We start from the raw sequence: 21,521 nt of genomic DNA on the forward strand, positions 1-21,521 counted from the left end.
GTACTCTCCCTCCTGATTGGCTGAGACACAGCTGCCGGGCATTTGGCTCCCACATCTGTCAATCAAAGTCAGTTAGCCAATCAGGAGAGAAAGGGGCGGGGGCGAATGGCAGCTCTGTGTCTGAATGGACACACGGAGCTGCAGCTCAGCTCCGGTGGCCCCATAGCAAGTTGCTTGCTGTGAGGGCACTTGACAGGTGGGAGGGGCTAGCAGCAGCAAAGAGGGACCCGAGAAGAGGAGGATCTGGGCTGCTCTGTGCAAAACCAACTGCGCAGAGGAGGGAAGTATAAAATGTTTGTAATTTAAAAATAAAATAAAAGCTACACTCTAAAATCAGTTTAACCTCCCAGGCGGTATGATTATGTCAGGAATTATGTACCAAAAACGGTACAATTTTTTGATATTTATAATATATATATAAATATTAAAAAAATATATTATAAAATATAAATATTATAATATATATATATATATATAATATATAATATAATTTACAATTTATAATATTTTATATTTTTCTGATACTAAGGTGATACAGTGTAATCCTCTCAGATTACATTGTATTACCTCCTTTTTATGTGTTTGTGTTGGTGCAACATTTGAATTTCCCTCCCTAGTTCCGCTCCCATGCACCATTGCTGCTGCAGGGAACGGAACCAGGAAGTCATCAGAGCGACGGACGGCGCGGCGGGGATCTCGGTGGCGATCACAGCAATGGGAGATCATCGCTGGATCGCCAGGAGAAGGTAAGGAACCCCTGCTGCAGGCTCTGCACATCTACCCCGAGCGTGACTCGGGGATACCGATCCTAGCATGAAAAAAACCCACCCCGAGTCACGCTCGGGGTTACCGCTTTGGTAGTTACGAATAAATGGTATCCAAATGCACACAAAAACACGTGTTTTCACTAGACTCAGGTGTGAATGGGGCCTAGGGGCTAGCAATCGTGCAAGAATGCAGTGTGTGCTCCTGCACAATTCACATACAGTTCTGTGTAGTGCGATTTTCATGGGCTGAAATCGCAGCGCTCCAAAAGTAGTGCATGCATTTATTTGTTTTGTATACGTACTGCAACCGGATCGCATGGGACTTTTGTACCATGCAATCCAGTGTGAGCAAATGCATTGCATGTCATTTGCATGTAATTAACCACTGGTCCTCTGGAACTTTTACCCCCTTTGATAACCAGGCCATTTTTTGTGATACAGCACCATGTTTCTTTACCTGACAATTGTGCAGTCATGCAATGCTGTACCCAATTAAAATGTATGTCCTTTTTTACCAACAAATAAAGCTTTCTTTTTGTGGTATTTGATCACCTCTTATTTTTTTTTATTTTTTTTGTACTATAAGCCAAAAAAACGACAATTTTGAAAAACAAACAATATTTCTTTCTGCTATAAAACCTATCCAATATAAAAATGTAAAAAATCAAATTTCTTTATCATTTTAGGCCAATATGTATTCTGCTACACATTTTTGGTAAAAAAAAATTCCTAATAAGTGTATATTGATTGGTTTGCGTTAAAGCATCTACAAACTATGGGATATTAATCCCATAATTAATTATAATTTTTTCTAGTATTGGCGGCGATCAGCAACTTATTTTGGAACTGCCATATTGCAGTGGACAGTCTGACACTTACTGACACTTTTGACTTTTTTTGGGGACCAATGATACTAATACAGTAATCAGTACAAAAATTTTGCACTGTCACTGACTAATGACATTGGCAGGGAGCGGGGGGGGTAACATCAGGGGCGATCAAAGGGTTAACTGTGTGCCTAACTAGTGTTTGTTTACTATGTGTGCTGCTTTTACTAGGGGAAGGCATGGATCCATGTCCCTGCTTTGAGGAAACACGGGATCAATGCTTTCCCTACTGACAGAACGGCTATCTGCGTTGTTTACATAGGCAGACTGCCATTCTCCTTCAGTATCGAAGGATCAGAGGGTGCTGGCAGACATCGAGTCTGTGGTATCGGCGGACATCGAGTCTGTGGTATCGGCGGATCAGCTCCTGCTGTGTATAATCCTAGTGGGAATGGGCTAATGGTGGCGGTGCGCATGCAGGCCCTCTTCCCAGAAATGTCAGTGTGCATACTAGGTATGTGATCCAGCACAGCAGTGCCACTTTGCCACGGCATATGTAAGTTATACAGTTGGCAAGTGGTTAACATTGCACTGACACCCTCTGCAGATAGATAGGGCAGTGCCCTTTGAATGCAGTGTGGGGTATGCACATGGAATGTGGGTTTCCTGTACCACTTTTTAGGGTGAATGGTCCCTTAGGGGGTTAAAGTAGGCAGTAAGAAGATGATAGGACGCTTCCACACAACTTGTCAAATGCTCTCTGAAGAGCGATCTGGATGCAGATCACTCTTCTGAGAGCAATGCTAGTGTAAACTAGTCCATAGAAGCAATTTTTTGTTTTTTATGCACCTGAATGCTGCACAATATTAACAAATGTGTCCATGTACATTGTGGCATTTAGATGCATATCCTAAAGCAGCGTTTAGGGGCATGCAAGAAAAGAAAAAACTCAAACCTGTGCAAAACTGGCACAATTTATACATGTACTGTGTGTACTGGCACAATTTATACATGTACTGTGTGTACTGGCACAATTTATACATGTACTGGGTGTACTGGCACAATTTATACATGTACTGGGTGTACTGGCACAATTTATACATGTACTGTGTGTACTGGCACAATTTATACATGTGTGTGAAGTTTCAGTAAAGTTTCTAGAACAAATCAATATTCTAGCCACTAGAGTGAAACTACGCTATGTGTGATAAAGTGAGATAAATGGCAGCTCCAGCCTGGACTCCAGCCAGGCTATGCCCCCAATATGTTTCACTCCATCCCTTGGAGCTTAATCATGATCACAATGATTAAAGTGGATGTAAACCCAATTCATGGCATTTGACCTGGGCACATATATCTGTAGTGTTTACTAGTCTCTCTCCAAGGCCCTAAGTCAGTGTCTTTCTTCTGCTCCTTTCCTCTGTTATTAGCATGATAACTTCTGACAAAGGAGATAAAAGCAGCTGGAATTTGTGTCCGGGGGCATAGAGAGAGATTAGCAGAGAGCCGGTCTATTCACAGCACATCTCTGCATGTTTCTTCCTTCCTCTTCTTGGGGTGTGGGGGTTGTGTGCCTTTACTCTTTACTCCAATCAGCAGTCACACAGTGTATGCCAAGACTCCACACCCAGTGCTAGAACAGGAAGAAAATATTCTAACACGTTCACTTTCTAAACAGCTGAAGACAGAAGATCCACAAATAAAGCTCTGTGTATCATCTGAGGCTGTTCACTTCACTGGGGATATTTGAGGGTTTACATCCACTCTAAAGAGGATCTTCAGTCATTTTTTAAAATAACTTATACAGCCCACTTCCTTTTTCTTGTCTGGTCATTAGCCTAGGCCAGTGATGGCAAACCTTGGCACTCCAGATGTTTTGGAACTAAATTTCCCATGATGCTCAACTACACTACAGAGTGAATGAGCTACCTGGGAAATGAAGTTCCAAAACATCTGGGGTGACAAGGCTCGTCATGACTAGCCTAGGCTAATGACCTCATGCACGGTTCTTTCTTTCTCACACTCGTGAGAGTTTGCCAGCAAGGGAGGAGGGATTAGTCATAGGAAAGCCAATGAGAGCTGCAGAGCTGTTAGGGGTCGGATGAGGGAAGAGATGACAGGAGATAATAGGAAAGCCATTGAGAGCTGCGGAGCTGGAAGGGGCCGGATGAGGGCAAAGATAACAGGAGACTGCAGAGATCCATGACTATTTGAGCAGTGGTTTTATATATATAATGTATGTGTGTGCCTGTGTAAATCCAGGAAGTGAACAGGAAGCAGCTTCAGCTGCCCACAGTTAAAATGTCTGCAGCCAGACTTAGTGGAGGGAGATATCTGCAGCATATTTGGCAAGTACAGAATCCCAGTACATATAAAATAATATGCAAAATGGTTGGAGGGAAGCTTCAGAATGGCAAATATGTTTTTATTACAAATTTTGTGAGCAGACTGCAGTTCCTCTTTAACCACTTACCGACCGCCTAATGACTATATATGTCGCTCATTTGACGCTAAATACCAGATAGTTGCCATAACCCCAGTCATTTTTATAAACAGCAGGCGATTGGCTTTCAGATAAGGGTGATCCCAGCAGCGGATTCGCTGTGGAATCAGCTTTACGGTGCGGCGGAAGAGGTGCCCCCACCTCACCGCATCCCGGCTGTTTTCCCCACTTACCGGACCCGCCGGCAGCAGGGGAAAACTATGCGGTCCCGAATCCTCTGAGACAGGAAGTCGAGTGAGGGCAAGATGGCCCTCCACTCTACTCTATGGTCTTGGAGGACCAGAGTGATGTCAAACTTCGGTGCCTAGCAATCGGTTTAAAGGGCCAATTTTTTTTTCTTTCCTTTTTTAGTGTAGTTGTAAGGTCTGAGGTCTTTTTGACCCCAGATCTCACAATAAAGAGGACCTGTCATGCCTATTTCTATTACAAGGGATGTTTACATTCCTTGAAATAGGAATAAAAATGATCACATTTTTTTTTTTATGTTAGCTCGCGCGCAGAAGCGCATACGGAAGTCCCGCCAACATATGTAAATGGTGTTCAAACCATACATGTGAGGTATCGCCGCGATCGTTAGAGCGAGAGAAATAATTTGAGCCATGTATCTCCTCTGTAACTCTAAGCTGGTAACCTATAGAAATTTTTAAAATGTCCCCTATGGGATTTTTAAGTACCAAAGTTTGTCGCCATTCTGCATGACATGTTGGGTATCTATTTACTCAGCGTAACATTATCTTTCACATTATGGAAAAAAAATTGGGCTAACTTTACTGTTTTTTCTTATTTTTTAATTAAAAAACGTGAATTTTTCCCAAAAAAATTGCATTTGGAAGGCCGCTGTGCAAATACGGTGTGATAAAAAATATTTAAATGATCTACATTTTATTCTCTAGGGTCTCTGCTAAAAAAAAATATTTATATATAATGTTTGGGGGTTCTAAGTAGTTTTCTAGCAAAAAAAAAAAATTATTTTAGCTTGTAAACACCAAGTGTCAAAAATAGGCTTGGTCTTAGCCCCCCGTTCACACTGGGGCGACCTGTCAGGCGACCTGGTCGCCTGACAGGTCACCGTAGGTCACCTTCCATAGAGAAGCTGTGGACCCGTTCTAATAGGAGCGACACAAGTCGCTCCGACTTAGAAAAAGGGTCCGGAGCTTCTTTGGGGCAACCCGGAGCGACCTGCATTGACTTCAATGTTATGAAGTCCGTGCCGGCCGCTCCGAGGTCGCGCCGCGACCTATGAGGTCGCCCGGCAAAGTAGCGTCGCCCCAGTGTGAACGGGGCCTTAAAGTGGTTAATGGCTGTGTGTTGAGTTATTTTGAGGGGACAGAAATGTACACTGTTATACAAGCTGTACACTCACTACTTTACATTATAGCAAAGTGTCATTTCTTCAGTGTTGTCACATGAAAAGATATAATAAAATATTTACAAAAATGTGAGGGGTGTACTCAATTTTGTGAGTGCATATAGCGTCGTCAATTTACACAAATATAATATTTTTCATTTTTCCTAAAGGTGAAGGAGTGCCTACAGCTGGATTTGTCCAACAATGTTGGAGTCCTATGTGACTCCGATTTTAATGAGCTATGTGAACCGCTACATAAAGAATTTGAAGCCTTCTGACTTACAGCTGTCCCTCTGGGGTGGAGATGTTGTCCTTAGTAAGCTGGAACTGAAACTGGATGTTCTGGAACAGGTACGTTATTTTTATGGAATTAAATCGGCTTTACTCGAGTCAGCAATTTTTTAACTTTTATTTAACCTGCTTTCATTGCCCATCTTTAGATGAACATAAACTTTAAACCAAAATGCTGTGCTGTTCTGTTCATGTATACACAGTCAGCAAGATAGCTCCTTGTGAGTGTAAAAACACCTAATATAATGTAAATAATTATATAGGTTTAGCACAATGATGATTTACCATTTATGGGCTGTGAAAATACCATGTATCTGTTAAAAAAAATAAATAAATAAATAAATAAAAACTTGTTTCTAAATAAAATCTAATTCTCTTTTCTGTCAAAATAAAGTCTTTTGGAAGAAACCTCCAAAACCTTGTATCTTTTCAGTGCTGTATCTTCACACCACAGTACTGCCAACAAAGTAGTATCGATATTACCATCGCACACTTTCCTGGGTAAAGCTTTAGGAGTAACGGGTGCTGCAGGAACAACCAGGTGCAACTGGAGACATCACAGATAAAATGCACATGTTCCCCAGCACACCACGAATCGGCAAATACGTCCAAATATATATATATATATATATATATATATATATATATATATATATATATATATATATATATATATAATTTTTTTTTTTTTTTCAATTATAAATTTTTATTAAGGGTTTAAAGCAGGCATGTCCAACCTGCGGCCCGGAACCGCAGGCAATGCGGCCCACTGCCCCCTGACATTTTTTTTTTTTTGCCTGGGAGGAAGGAAGTCGAGTCGGGGGCAAGGCCACAGAGGCTGCCTCGGAGGGGATCGTCCTCTAGTTGTGTTAAATTAGTGCTGGGGGGGGGTGGGCTTTAGCACGGAAGGGCAAAGCGGCGTTTTATTACTTGTATACCTTAACTTTAGTATATATTTTATATGCGGCCCGACAAAATTTCTCTACACTCAATGTGGCCCAGAGAAGACAAAAGGTTGGACACCCATGGTTTGAGTAAGGTTGTACAAAAAGAAAATGACATAATCATGCAATTAACAGGAAAAATAGATAAAGACAAAAATAATTTCTTTCATAGGCAATTAGAACACAAATACCCAGTGGTCCGGGCTCCATGTCCTATCTTATCTTACAACTAAATCTATCTACTCCCGCTATCTCGCGTAGCATAATCTTCATAACATAACTAAAATAGCACAACCTCTTCCCACCCTATCTTTTTTCTACTTTTATACATTCATAGAAAAAAAAAAAAAAACCCAGCACAAACACAAAAAAAAAACCCCAAAAAGGGAAAGGGGGGGGGGTGTCCAAATATTTTATTGAAGAAAGATCACATCACAATTTGGAGCCACGCAGGACCCCTTCGTCAGGCATGGTCCTGTATGGCTTTGAAATTGTGCATCATGTCTTTTGTGATGTGATCATTCTAAGGTAAAAGATTTGGACATATTTGATGATCCATGGTGTGCTGACGAATATGTGCATTTGATTAGTAATGCAAACAAAACTGTGCCCAACATCTGTGCTCGACTCAAACTCGCTACTGCAGGTAATCTTAACCTGAGATCCATGGACCTCTAATGCCTCGTTTCCACTGAGTGGTACGGTACGGTACGGTTCGGTTCAGTACGGTACGGTTCGGTACGGTACACATTGCGTTTCCACTGCCAATAGTTCCCTTTTCATGATGGGCGTGGTGTAGCTGGTCACAGCAGGAAAGCTGTGATAGACGATTCTCTGTCAACCAATCAAAGTTCTGCAGAGTGTAGCACCACCCAGTTGGTACGGGTCTAATGTGCTTGGTACCCCAACGAAAGGGTACCAAAAAGTGGTACGGTTCGGAATTAGGGTACCATTCACAATGGAAACGGCATAAATAGCGTACCGTACCGAACCGTACCAGAAAGCTCAGTGGAAATGCGCCATAAGTGTTTCATGGTTGGGGTTCAGGGGGTGTGAGGGTCAGATAAAAAAAAAATAACATTTACAGTCACTATACAGCTCTCCTCCCTTGTCCCAATCAATATTTTTAATTGAAAGAAATAAAAGAAAAAGCACCCTCTGTCACTGTTTAAAGTGGTGATTGTCTCTTCACTTGCTGTTGGCCCATGTTTGCTATTTACATTTGTATCATTATTTTGCACAACCACCACCTTGTGCCGCTTTATAATAGCAAGTACTATTCCTTATGTAGTAGTAATAGTAATATTAGTAGTAGTGCTGGTGGTCACATTTAAATAAAGTGCATAAATTAATTGCATGCAAAGTTTACGTGAATATTTCTGGATAGGGGTCCAAAGCTTTTATCTGATTCCTAAAGGGAGTTGATGACTCAAGAAAGGTTAAGAACCACTGCACTAGATTGTGAAACTGTAATGCAATGTAAGAATATAATTCCATATGGTGTTATAACTTAAATGCCAGTTGATGAAGGGTCGTTTAAAACTGGAACATGTGCGTTCCCGCACGTTCCTTGCATGCTGGCTTTGATAGCCCATTCGTTTTAAAAGGGCTACCAAACGCGCAGGAACATGCATAAAGTAGTGCAAGCATTACTTTTGTAAATTGCACTGCGCCAAACTGCAAATGCTCAGTTGCCATGAATGCAGTGTGTTTATGAGATGCATTTGGGGTGCCATTATTAATGGCACTTGCATCTCTCACAAAGGCAGCATGTGTGGTGCGGAAATTGTGTGCGAAACACTCCTCTACTGCACTGCGTTCTAGTGTGAACCGGCCCTAAATGGCTACAAAAAACACATTCCAATACACTTTTTATATGTTGTGGTTCATAAACCTGCACTAGTGAATCGTGTGATATTTGTCAGATTCAACTGGCTGCAGTGCTCTCTAACAGCCGTGAACCATGTCTCTCACCCGCTTGGTGCTGACCTGGATATCAGTCACTGGCTCTCCACACCAACCTTCCTTGAATCTACAAGTAAGCACTTAGGTTACCCCTGCTGATGCGTTGGATCACACAGAATTTTTTGGGAAAAGTTTAGAGTGGCAAAATGTATTGGAAGGATGCTTTTTAATCTGAAGTTGCAGTAAGGTTATATACAGTCTGGTGAGTTTTAATCGAGCACACACATTAGGTGCAGCTTAGTTTGTATTACAAACAGTGACACGAAGATACAAAGTGTTAAGGTAGTATTAAACCCGCAGATTTTAACACATTGAGCATAGTAAAAGAAACATTCCCCCGTAAACTGTTAGCCCAACTTTGTAGTTTACAACTTGTGGTGCTGCTGACTGAAAAGTATAAAAGCTGGTCCCCTTAACCACTTAAGCCCAGGAGGATTTTACCCCCTTCCTGACCAGGGCCTATTTTGCGATATTCGGCACTGCGTGACTTTAACAGACAATTGCGCGGCCGTGTGACGCTGTACCTAAACTAATTTGACGTCCTTTTTTTCCCACAAACAGAGCTTTCTTTTGGTGGTATTTGATCACCTGTGGGATTTTTTTTTTTTTTTATCATGCGCTATAAACAAAAAAAGAGCGTCAATTTTGCAAAAATAACAATATTTTTCACATTATTTTTTTTATATGAAATTCCCCCCCCCATAAAATGTAAAAATCAATTTTTTTTTAACATTTTAGGCCAATTTGTTTTATGCTACATATGTTTGGTAAAAAAAAAATCCCAAAAAGCGTATTTTGTTTGGTTTGCGCAAAAGTTATTGCGTTTACTAACTAAGGGAAGATTTTTGTCATTTTTGTTGTTGTTTTTTTTTTTAACGAGTAATGGCGATCTGCGTTTTTTTTTTTTTTTTTTGCGGTACTGGGACATTGCGGCGGACAGATCGGACCCTTGACTGACATTTTTGACACTTTTGGGGTTACCAGTGACATTACTACAGTAATCAGTGCTATACATATGCACTGTTACTGTAAAAATTACACGGGCAGTGAAGGGGTTAACTTTTTTGAGAGGGAGGGGTTAAGTGTGTCCCTAGGGGCGTGATTCTAACTGTGATTGGATGTGGCTACTGGTGTAAGAACAGAGATCAACGGTCCTACATAGCAGAACTGTATGATCTCCATTCTTACACAGGGATGAATGACAGGCGGCTTTGTTTACATTAGCCGTCTGCCTTTCTCCCGGTGTAACGGACAATCGCGAGTGCCCGGCGGACATCGGGTCCGCCGGGCACACGCGCAGGGGGGTCCGTGACCGAGCGGGAGCGCGCCTTCGCCGGCGTGCGCTCGCTCCCTAATGCCTCACAGGCTAGCGACGTAGACCAAAGTAGCTTTGCCTGTGAGGGGCTGACCGCCGCAGTAAATAGTCGTGCAACGGTCGGCAAGTGGTTAAGTCATAATGTACTAGCACATTATGACAGACCTATCTGTTAACGGAGCCCTCCAGTGCAGTGCTATGATAGCTCTGTCGATGCTTCCATCTTAGCCCGCTTAAATGGCTAGGCTGCGGCAATGTCACTCCCGTGCATGAAAGTCACATCACCACTGCACATGGAATGGGCCGTAAATGTGGTCTGAAAACACCACGTGTGATTTGCACTGGAATCGCACCGCATTTCTTTGGACATCACATGTGATGTCCGTGCAGTGCTATTTCATCCATACATATTGTATGGCTGAAATCGCATTGCATCCGCACCAAAATGATGCAGGACCCTTTTTTTTTTTCTCTCGCACCTGTATCGCATTGCATTAGTGCGAACCAAGATTCACTGTGCTTATATTGTGTTTTTCATAGGTCATTTGACTCAAAAACTGCATCAAAAACGTAACACGGGTGCTTTGTTGCTGCGTTTTCCAATGCATTTCAATGACTAAATGCATTTTTGGTGCAGTTTTTTTAACTGACCAAAAAGGCAGCAAGCAGGATTTTTAACCCCACAACAGAAGTGAAATAGACCGGTGTGAAGATATACATAGAATTTAAAAGAATACATATTCCTTGAGCTTTTCTTGCGCTAAAGGTGCCAATAATGCCCGACATTAAATTCATATTCATTTAAATTCATAACATTAAAAAGTTGAAAATAATACAATTTATATATAAAAAATAGATATATTTTTTAAAAACTGTAATTTTTTAGTTTTTGGCCACGTGCATCATGAATTTTCGGTTTTGGCACCAAAATTTCCATTCGGTGCACCTCCAATTCTAAGTTACAGGACTTTGTGTTTTCAATTGATGTTCACAGTGTAGGGAGACACAACTCGAGTCCCTGCATGCAAGGGGGGCTCCATTGGATGGTTCAAGAGAAAAGAACCACCTTGAAACAGGAAACCTAGGGTAGTAGTTATTTATGATAACAGTTTAAACAGGAGTATAGCACAGAGTTAAAAGATAAGGTTTCTAAAGGTGAACGTTTTTTTTTTTTTTTTCCTTCAATCGTCTTTCAGGACAGCCTCTAAGACCTAGGGCTCCTCCCTCCGTACAGGAAACGCGTACCCCAAATAAAATAAAAGGCGGTCCTCCAGGCCCACACCTCAGTATTAGTGTTTCCTCCAGAAGGATAGGTTGCACGTGAAGGAACCTGGGGAGCTCGAGCTCTAGGTCTCAGAGGTTGTCTGGTGGAGTTTCCCTGCAAAGTTAAGGCTGTACCTTTTGTTGCCTGCACGCACGATCCCTCCCTAGTGAAGTGGAGTGGGGCTGTGGTTTTGCTGCTTTCTGCCGCCTTGGAGAGAGAGAGTTGCTGATGGACTCCCAGGCCTTCTATGTGTCACAGCCAGCTCAGCGCGCTTCACCGTGTGAGTTTTCCTCCATGTGTCACTTGCTTTCGGGGGCAGAGCCAGTGCTTTCCAGCCTGGTTAAACACCTCAGCTCTGGAAGATTTTACGCCCAATTTGTTGCGTTAAGGGACTACGTTGCTTTAACTGTCAATTGTGCATTTGTGCGACGCTGTACCCCCCACTCAAACAGAGCTTTCTTTTGGTGGTATTTGATCACCTCTGCGGTTTTTATTTTTTGCGCTATGAACAAAAAAAGACTGACCATTTTGGAAAAAATATATATTTTTTTATGTTTTGTATTGTTTTTCCTAGTAATTGCGGTGATCAGCGTTTTTTAGCGGGACTGCAACATTGACTAAGTGACTCTTTTTGGGGACCAGTGACACCAATACAGTGATCAGTGATAAAAAAAATGCACTTTTACTGTATAAATTACACTGGCAGGGAAGGGGTTAACACTAGGGGTGATCAAGGGGTTAAGTGTGCTCCTAGGGAATGCTTTCTAACTTTGTGGGGGAGGGATGTGCTAGAGGAAAGAGACATCTGTGTTTCAGCTTAGCTGAAACACAAGATCTCTCTCTGCCTCTGTTTACATAGGCAGATGGCCATTCGGTCATTCACCTGCATGATCACGGGTGGCCAGTGGCCGCCGGACCCGCTGATATGCTCCCGCTGTGTCTGATCACAGCTCGAGCGGCGCTCCGCTGGCGCGTTCACGCCTCAGAGAACCCCTGCACAAAATCACATACCTGTACGTGATTTTGCGCAGCCGGGCCACCCTGCCACAGTATATATGCTGTGGGCGGTCCGTAAGTGGTTAAAGAGGAAGCTGGATAGGCAGTGGGGCCAGCAGATTGACGTCGTCATTGAGCGCCGGAGGCTCATGGTTCCGGCCTAATTTAAAGGGGTGTAGGCACCAAACTGGTGCTGTACAGGTGTGATCCAGCAAAGCTGTGAAAAGACCACCTGATAGACGGCATGGACAACCCTGTGAGCTCACAGGCACGAGAAACGACTTTAGCTGGCACCAGCTCCTCTCAGGTAAGCTGAGATTGGGTCCCTTTTGCATGCACCTGAGAGATGTTTTTTTATTTCTTTTTCTGACCTATGGGCTATTGGGATAGTCTCAGCAGTCAGGGGCACTCTTTTGGTTGTAGCCTGCACAGTGGTGTATTGGGATAGGCCTCAAATGCTGTTTGTCTCCTGTCTTAACATAGGTTAAAGCTCAGGATTCGACTGAGGTGACGGCCCGCAAAAGAAAATGTGCTGTTTGTGCGGCTAGGCTAAGCTCTGCGTGTGAAAAGCCCTTATGCCGTAGTTGTGTGAATAGTCTGGTAAAAGACGAATCTGTAACCGCATGTCACAAAATTCTGACATCAGTCAAGGATAAAATTGCTTCAACCTTTAAATCATTTAGGTTTCATAGAGAAGGGCTCAAGATACAAAATGTTTCTTGATGATGTTAACGATCTACTTAAAGCCATTTACAACACCTTAGAGATCAATGAAGAAAAGGTACAGCTGTCCAAGCATGACCTATTGTATGAAGGGTCACATGCTAAGAAGTCGAGGGTGTTCCTAGTCCATAACTCTGGTGGATTCCATTAAATTGGAATGGCAGAACCCAGAAAGAAAGCCTTTTTTCTCTGGGGACTTAAAAAGAAGGTTCCCCTTTGAAGAAGATGCGTCTCAACCTTGGAATAAGGTGCCAAAGCTGGACGCACCCCTCTCGAAGATCTCTAAAAAATCGGACTTAGCCTTCGATATATGGGGGCTCTGAAAGATCCCATGGACAAGAGGGGTGATGTTCTACTTCGCAGAGCTTGGGAGTCTACCTCTATTAGCCTAAAACTGGCCTTAACAGTAACTTGCGTTGCAAGAAATTTGGAGTGTTGGCTTTCCCAGCTTCAGTCACACCTGTCAGCTGGGACCTCAAGACGACAGATTTTAAAATGATTCCCTCTGCTTTTCAAAGCTGTTGGTTATTTGGTGGATACCTCGGCAGAGTCAGTCAAGTTGGCAGTGAGATCCGCTGCATTGGTGAATTCAGACGAACCGTGTTGCTAAAAACATGGACAGGGGACTCAGCGTCTAAACTACACCTTTACAGTATCCCTTTTTCAGGGGATCATCTTTTTGGAACAGGCCTAGAAGAAGGGCTAGAACACACTGCGGACAAAAAGGCCTTCCTGCAATCCACAAGGAGAACAAGCGACTGCAGTTCTTTTCGTGGCCAGAGGCAGCAAGCGCAACCCGACGGGGAAAACCGCCCAAAAAAGCATTGGACGGGGCACAAGGGCAGAGGTAGAGGGATACTATTCAATCCTCCTAAGAAACCCGTGAAGCCTAAATGACTCCTGTTTCCCGGTGGGAGGAAGGTTGGGGAACTTTCTCCCTCAATAGGCGGCATTGTCCTCCAGCAGGTACATTTTGGATCTTATTCAGAATGGTTGCAGGCTGGAGTTCCCCCTACAAGGCTGTTAGTGACAAGCCTACCCAGAGATCGGGAAAAGGCGGATGCACTTTGTCACCTATAGGAGATATTTTGGACCAAAAAGTCCTCACCCAAGTTCCACACGAAGAGCATTGGCAGGGATTTTATTCACATGTCTTTGTGGTGTAAAAGCCATTAGCCAGGTTTCACTTGATCCCCAATCTCCAGCCCCTGAATAAATCTCTCAAATACAAGCACTTCTGGATGGAATCCATCTTTTCGGTGAGAAACATCCGGTATCAGAAATGTTTAATGGCCACGCTGGATGTCAGAGATGCGTGTCATCATATTCTGATTCACCTGGACTTTTTAAAAATTTCAAAGATTGGCAGTCAAGATGGGCTCAGAGGTACGCCATTTCCAATGTCAGGCTCTGCCATTAGGCCTAGCTTCGGCACCAAGAATTTTGATGCAAATTCTAGAAGTCTTGGCTCCCTTACGTTTTGAGAGTGATCACGATCATTCCTTATTTGGACTATCAACTTTTGATAGCTGGATCTGATCAACTAGCAGCGGAGCTGAAAGAAGTTCAGGATCATCTTCAGGCATTGGGTTGGGTGATCAACCGAGACAAATCCTGCCTGATTCTATCTCAGAGAGTCTCATACCTAGGGTACGAGATTGCCTTGGTGGAGAAAGCTTTTTCTTCCAGGGGAAAAATTTCTAAAGATAGACCGATTTAGCGTCAATGTTTCCAGGCAATCAATTGGTCTCTCTAAGAGAATTTTCTCAGTTAGTGGGCCTTATGACATCCTGTTATAAGTATATATACCCAGTATAGACCCTCACCGCCTGGAGCCGACTACTGTTCACAACTTCACCATCTGCAGTAAGTACCATGGGGGAGCTCTCAGCATGGCCTTGCCTTGGGTTTAAAGATACTTAGCTGGCAGACTGCAATGCCCAGCGTGCCCACTGTAGTGATCCTGAAGAACTGCAATGCCCAGCATGCCCACTGTAGCGATCCTGAGGAACAGCAATGCCCAGCATGCCCACTGTAGGGATCCTTTGAAACTGCAATGCCCAGCATGTCCATGACAGTGATCCTGAGGAACTGCAATGCCCAGCATGCCCACTGCAGTGATCCTGAGGAACTGCAATGCCCAGCATGTCCTCTGAAGTGAGGCAGATGGACTGCAATGCCCAGCATGCCCACCGCAGTGATCCTGAGGAACTGCAATGCCCAGCATGCCCTCTGCAGTGATCCTGAGGAACTGCAATGCTCAGCATGCCCTCTGCAGTGATCCTGAGGAACTGCAATGCCCAGCATGCCCTCTGCAGTGAGGAAGACTGACTGCAATGCCCAGCATGCCCTGTGCAGTTAGGCAGATGGACTGCAATGCCCAGCATGCCCTGTGCAGTGAGGCAGAGGGACTGCAATGCCCAGCATGCCATCTGCAGTGGTTCTGAGGGGCTCCACTTCCATCATGCTGTTAGGATGACGGGCTACAACTCCCAGCATGCACTCTGCAGCCTACACTAATTGAGAATCCTCTCCACCTCTTCTCTCCCCCCCCCTCTCCTCCCCCTTCCTCTCCATCCACCCCTCCTCTCCTCCCCCTTCCTCTCCATCCACCCCTCCTCTCCTCCCCCCTTCCTTTCCATAAACCCCCTCCTTTCCTCCCTTCCTTCCTCTCCATACACCTCCACCCCCTTCTCCTCCCCCCTTCCTCTTTATACACCCCCTCCTCTCCACCCCCCCTCCATTCCTCCTACTCTCCATCCCCCTCTCCCCCCTCCTCAGTACCTAAAGCACACCCCTTAACCCTGCATGCAGTACGTAGCACACCCTTCAACCCTGCACTCAGTACCACAACCTTGCACTATCCAAAAAGCGCACCCCGCAACCCTGCACTCAGTACCTAGCACACCTCTTAACCTTGCACGCAATACCTACTGCACCCCAAAACCCTGCACTCAAGACTTAGCGCAAACCCCTCAACCCTGCACTCAGTACCTAGCGCACCTCTCAACCCTGCACGCAGTACCGAGCGCACCTCTCAACCCTGCACGCAGTACCGAGCGCACCTCTCAACCCTGCACGCAGTACCGAGCGCACCTCTCAACCCTGCACGCAGTACCGAGCGCACCTCTCAACCCTGCACGCAGTACCGAGCGCACCTCTCAACCCTGCACGCAGTACCGAGCGCACCTCTCAACCCTGCACGCAGTACCTAGCGCACCTCTCAACCCTGCAATCGGTACGAAGAGCACCCTGCAACCCTGCACGAAGTACGTAGTGCAACCCTCAACCCTGCACACAGTATGTAGTGCATCCTGCAACCCTGCACTCCCCTGCATTCTTTGCATTACACACTTCTGACCCCTTCCCCCCTCTACTGTATACATGGGCAGGGGAAAGGGGGTGCAGTCAGGGGCAGAGCCAAAGGGGGGGGGGGGCTACAAAATTAGATTTCGCCTAGGGTGTCAAAAATCCTTGCACCGGCCCTGGATGGACCAAAACATAATGTCCCAGATGTGTTATATTGGATTTAGGTCAGGCGAGCATGGGGGCCTTTCAGTGGTATCAATTCCTTCATCCTCCAGGAACTGGATGCATACTCTCACCACATGAGGCTGAACATTGTTGTGCACCAGGAGGAACCCAGGACCCACTTCACCAGTGTAGGGTCTTACAATGGGTCCAAAGATTTCATCCTGATAGCTAATGGCAGGGTGCCGTTGTCTAGCCTGTAGAGGTCTGTGCATCCCTCCATGGATATGCCTTCACAGACCATCACTGACCCACCACCAAACTGGTCATGCTGAACGATGTTACAGGCTTCGTAACTTTCTCCAGACCCTTTCACATCGGTCACATGTGCTCAGGGTGAACCTGCTCTCATCTGTGAAAAGCACAGGGCACCAGTGGCGGACCTGCAAATTCTGGTGTTCAATGACAAATGCCAATCGAGCTTCACAGTGCCGGGCAGTGAGCCCAGGGCCCACTAGTGGGTGTCGGGCCCCCAGGCCACCCTCATGAAGTTTTTTTTTTTTTCTGATTGTTTGGTCAGAGACATTCACACCAGTGGCTGGAGGTATTTTGTAGGGCTCTGGCAGTGCTCATCCTGTTCCTCCCTCCTTGAACAAATGAGCAGATACCAGTCCTGTTGATGGGTTAAGGACCTTCTACGGCCCTGTCCAACTCTCCTAGAGTAACTGCATGTCTCCAGGAACCTCCTCCATGCTCTTGATCTGTGCAGGGAAACACAGCAAACAGTCTGGAAATGCCACATATTGGTGTGCCATCCTGGAGGAGTTGGGCTGCTTGTGCAACCTCTATAGGGTCCAGGTATCGCCTTATGATGGTTTGGTGTCAGGATGATTGAAGCGCATTATTTCTTTTATTACATTGTAATATAAAATGAAATGGTTCAACTCACTATGTAGTTTGCCACTTGCCCTGTCGCCTGCCACCAGCTGCAGGATGTCATTATCCTGCCACCAGCAGAAGCTTCCCACTGTTGCCTGCCACCATAAAATACTAGATGCAGCTTGTCAGTTTTTAAATATAAAGATAATTTTGGTGGCAGGCAACAGTGACAGCAGAGAAAGAGGCTTCTGGCGGCCTCTCCCCAGCTTTTCAGCACCTGGGTGAGGGTGGGTAGCGAGAGATAATGTAATCTCTCTGCTCCCCATGGCTGCACATAACAGAGCAGGCTTTGGCTGTGAGGGCGGAACTGCCGGCCCGCTCGCTCGCCTGCCGCACATGTGACAGAGCAGTTTTCATGGACCGGCTGCAGCCCGATGGTTGGGGAACCCCGCTTTACAGCATTTCTTCACACCTGCCTAAAACTTTTGCACATTACTGTATATAATATCTAGATATTTTAGCATTACTGAACCAACAGTAGAGAAGTCAGGAATGACCATCAGCTAAGAACTTCTAGTCCTTTAGAAGTAATGTAATGTTTCATGGACTGCGCTTCACATGGATTTGTTCCCAATCAGAACACTAGCTCTTAATGACAGTGAACAGATTGTCCAGGAATTGAGAACAGAAATCTTTGGAGCCTGAACACAGAGCTGCAAGGACTAAAAGTAATCTGAGGTATGAGATTTGTATTTTTTTTAGAGAGGAGGGGGGAAACTGGACTATTTAACATTTAAGATAAGGTAGTAGACATAACATTTTTAATAAGGATTATGCTGTGAGGAAGCCAAAGTAAATTTTGAAAGGGAAATCTTCATAGTTCCTATTTCTATAATGTATTGACTGAATTTTAATCTATTCTTGTTTGTTCTCATCAGTTATGGAAAATATTTTTATTAACCCTCCTGTTCCCTGGCATGTATTATTAATGGATGTGAGTATTAGGTAATTTTTAGTTTAACCACTTAAGCCCCTGAAGATTTTACCCCCTTTCCTGACCAGGGGGTATTTTGCGATTCGGCACTGCGTGATTTTAATGGACATTTACGCGGTCGTGCGACGCTGTACCTAAACGAATTTGACGTCCTTTTTTTCCCACAAACAGAGCTTTCTTTTGGTGGTATGTGATCACCTGTGCGATTTTTTTTTTTTTTTTTTTTTTTTGATCATGCGCTATAAACAAAAAGAGCGTCAATTTTGCAAAAATAACAATATTTTTCACATTTTTTTTATATGAAATTCCCCCCCAAAAAAAAGTAAAAATCAAAATTTTTTAACATTTTCGGCAAATCGTATTTTGATTGGTTTGCGCAAAAGTTATCGCGTTTACTAACAAAGGGAAAGATTTTTGTCATTTTTGTTGTTTTTTTTTTTAACGCGTAATGGCGGCGATTTGTGTTTTTTTTTTTTGCGGTACTGCGACATTGCGGCGGACAGATCCGACCCTTGACTGACATTTTTGACACTTTTGGGGTTACCAGTGACATTTCTACAGTAATCAAAGCTATACATTTATCCATACAGAGTGGTCACCATCCGAACTGGTTACACAATATCCCACGCGGGCAATTTCTGCGAGTGAGACGCAATTGCACGTTTGATGAGGATTTTGTGTCACAGGTTGAAGTACTAAAGAAACGGTTCGTTGAAAAAGGCTACAAAGAAGAGATGTTGGAAAATGAGATTAAGAGTATTCTGGACATTCCGAGATCCGCATGTTTAGAAACCATTGGTAGGCCTCAGAATGATTTGGATGAAAGACAGTGGTGTTTTTTGTCCGATTATTCGGAGGATCACAAAAAAGTAGAGGCCATCTTTAAGTTACATTGGCACATACTACAAATGGATGCAACTTTAGGCCCTGTGTTGCCAGAAGTGCCAAAGTTCATTTACCGGAAAGCTCCCAGTTTTGGTGACAGGGTAGTTAAAAAGGTACTTGATGCACCTAGCACAGCTTTTTTTCCGGGTCGTCGTGGCTTCCATAAATGCGGGAGGTGTAAGACCTGCTCCTTCACCACTGCAAATATGAGAAGACGCCATTCGTTCTATGTGGAAGCGATTGATAAAGAATTTGAGATTCAACACCAAATTACGTGCGACACTACGCATGTAGTATATGCACTAATGTGCCCCTGTAAATTAATTTACATTGGGAGGACCAAACGCACGTTAAGCATCAGGGTGGGTGAACATGTCTCCAACATTATTAAAGGCAAGACAGAACACAGTGTACCAGCCCACTTCAAATCGCACCATCAATGTGACCCCAGCTGTTTACAGTTTTGGGGAATAGAACGAGTTACACCATCCTGGAGAGGGGCTAATTGGGTCAGGGAGTTGTCCAAGTGTGAAACCAAGTGGATATTCCTGACCCAATCTCTGAGCCCTATGGGTTTAAACATCGAACTGGACTTAAACTGTTTTATCAGTGATTTTTAATTTAATAATAATTTTAGTTGTTTTAATAATTCAGATTATTTATATTTTATATATCTATTTATATGCACGGCACACTTTATATATGTGTATAGTGTTTTATGTTATGTCGCTGTAGGTAGTTGATGAATCGGGGTTGTTCTAGGTTTTCTCCACCCCGCACTTTGAATTCTACAGTTGACGATATCCTGGACTGATCAATTTATGGAAATTATTAAATTATTAATTTATTAATTCCTGTATGTATATACATCAACACCGTGTGTGGATGAATTGCTGTATATGTTTTGGTTTATGTATACAATATGGTGGAAGGAGCTGCTACCTCTCATTATTGTATATTCTATGCATGCTACTTGATTTTATTAATGGAGTAGGTCCGCTTACTTGTAACGCTATAGTTGTGCATGCGCCAATAACCTGAGTACAGTACCCATTCGATTATATGTGGGGACTAAATTGTCTAATACAGAGCGCTCTTGAAGTAATTTCAGCCACGGCATAGTGTATTCTTATCCCGTATGGGAGCGGGTACAAGGCCAGAGAGGGCTGTAGTTGATGGGAGTCGGAAAGGTGGTTACTGGTAATAGTTAACAGAGAGATCGTTAACACCAGGTGGCGCATGCCCAATGGGCGTTGGTGCATAGTCTTGGATCCGCCCGAATGGGCGTGGATGTTGAGGTATTTATTTTGCTGCCGTGTCCGCCGTGGCCACGCCCCCGTGAGGAAGTCGGAAGTACGAAACGCGTCGGGGCGTGGCCAGGCGGCGTAACCTCAATCCTGTACTAGGAGTCTGTAAACCCGGAAGGCGCGTAAACCCACGGCGTGGAGCCTGGGTCCCGATCCCGAAGGGTGAACATCTCCAACTGTGATATGCTGTTATCCAACTGAAGACATGTGAGTGTAATATGTTTATATACTAATAAAGTGAGGTGTTTTAACGATACTACACTAGTGGAGCATTTCTCTTCCTCTGCATGTCTCATATCTGAGAGGTCCTCAGCTACTGTCCCTGTTTGGAAGTTTGAGAGAAGCGGTTTTTGTCTGCCTGTTCGCTCTGTCACGAGAGTGACTGAGCATATGGAGCTGGTGAGTGGGCATTGCTTATCCTCCTTCTGAGCACAAGTGGTGACGGTTTGGTGACCCCATACATCTGCACCGACAGTTTGCCTATTATAACCGATGTCTGAGGACTAATGCAGCATATCAATTTATGAACTGTACCCTATTGGTGACTTTTACATATTGTCAGCATTAGCTGACCTATTGGTAGGGGCTGGATGGTGGTTGCCCCTTGCGCTACAGGAATATTTTACCTATTTGTGTTTGAATTATTCTTTTATATATACATATGCACTGTTACTGTAAAATTACACTGGCAGTGAAGGGTTTAACTTTATTTGAGAGGGAGGGGTGGTGTGTGTCCCTAAGGGCGTGACTCTAACTGTGATTGGCTGTGGCTTGAGCTGTAGGAACTGTGATCAACGGTTCTACATAGTAGAACCGTATGATCACTGTTTCTACACAGGGGAGAATGATGTAAACAAGCCGCCTGCCTTTCTCTCGCTGCACCGACGATCGTGAGTGACCGGCGGACATCGGGTCCGCCGGTCACATGCGCGGGGGGTCCGTGACTGCGCCTCCGGCTGCGCACGCTGCCTGTGAGGGGCTGACTGCCGCAGTATATGTACTTACGGTGGTCGGCAAGTGGTTAAGAACTACAGAAAAATTT

At 44.3% G+C, this 21,521-nt stretch overlaps 1 protein-coding gene and 1 long non-coding RNA gene across 4 annotated transcripts in view; one reads left to right on the forward strand and one right to left on the reverse strand.

Moving 5' to 3' along the window:
• The window catches only part of LOC309555764, a 1,250,709-nt gene that overhangs the window by 174,631 nt on the left and 1,054,557 nt on the right, over positions 1-21,521 (reverse strand). The gene's annotated exons all lie outside the window — the stretch shown is intronic.
• VPS13B (vacuolar protein sorting 13 homolog B) overlaps positions 1-21,521 on the forward strand; it is a 1,502,642-nt gene that overhangs the window by 1,098 nt on the left and 1,480,023 nt on the right. For all 3 annotated transcript variants that reach the window (XM_082257852.1, XM_082257851.1, XM_082257853.1), the window contains exon 2: positions 5,616-5,796. In XM_082257852.1, the coding sequence (XP_082113978.1) occupies positions 5,650-5,796 (147 nt within the window). In that variant the 5' untranslated portion in view covers positions 5,616-5,649. The remainder of the gene's footprint in view (positions 1-5,615; positions 5,797-21,521) is intronic.

This window comes from Pelophylax lessonae, assembly GCF_965119305.1.
Source record: "Pelophylax lessonae genome assembly, chromosome: 5".
In the NCBI taxonomy this organism is placed as follows: Eukaryota; Metazoa; Chordata; class Amphibia; order Anura; family Ranidae; genus Pelophylax; species Pelophylax lessonae.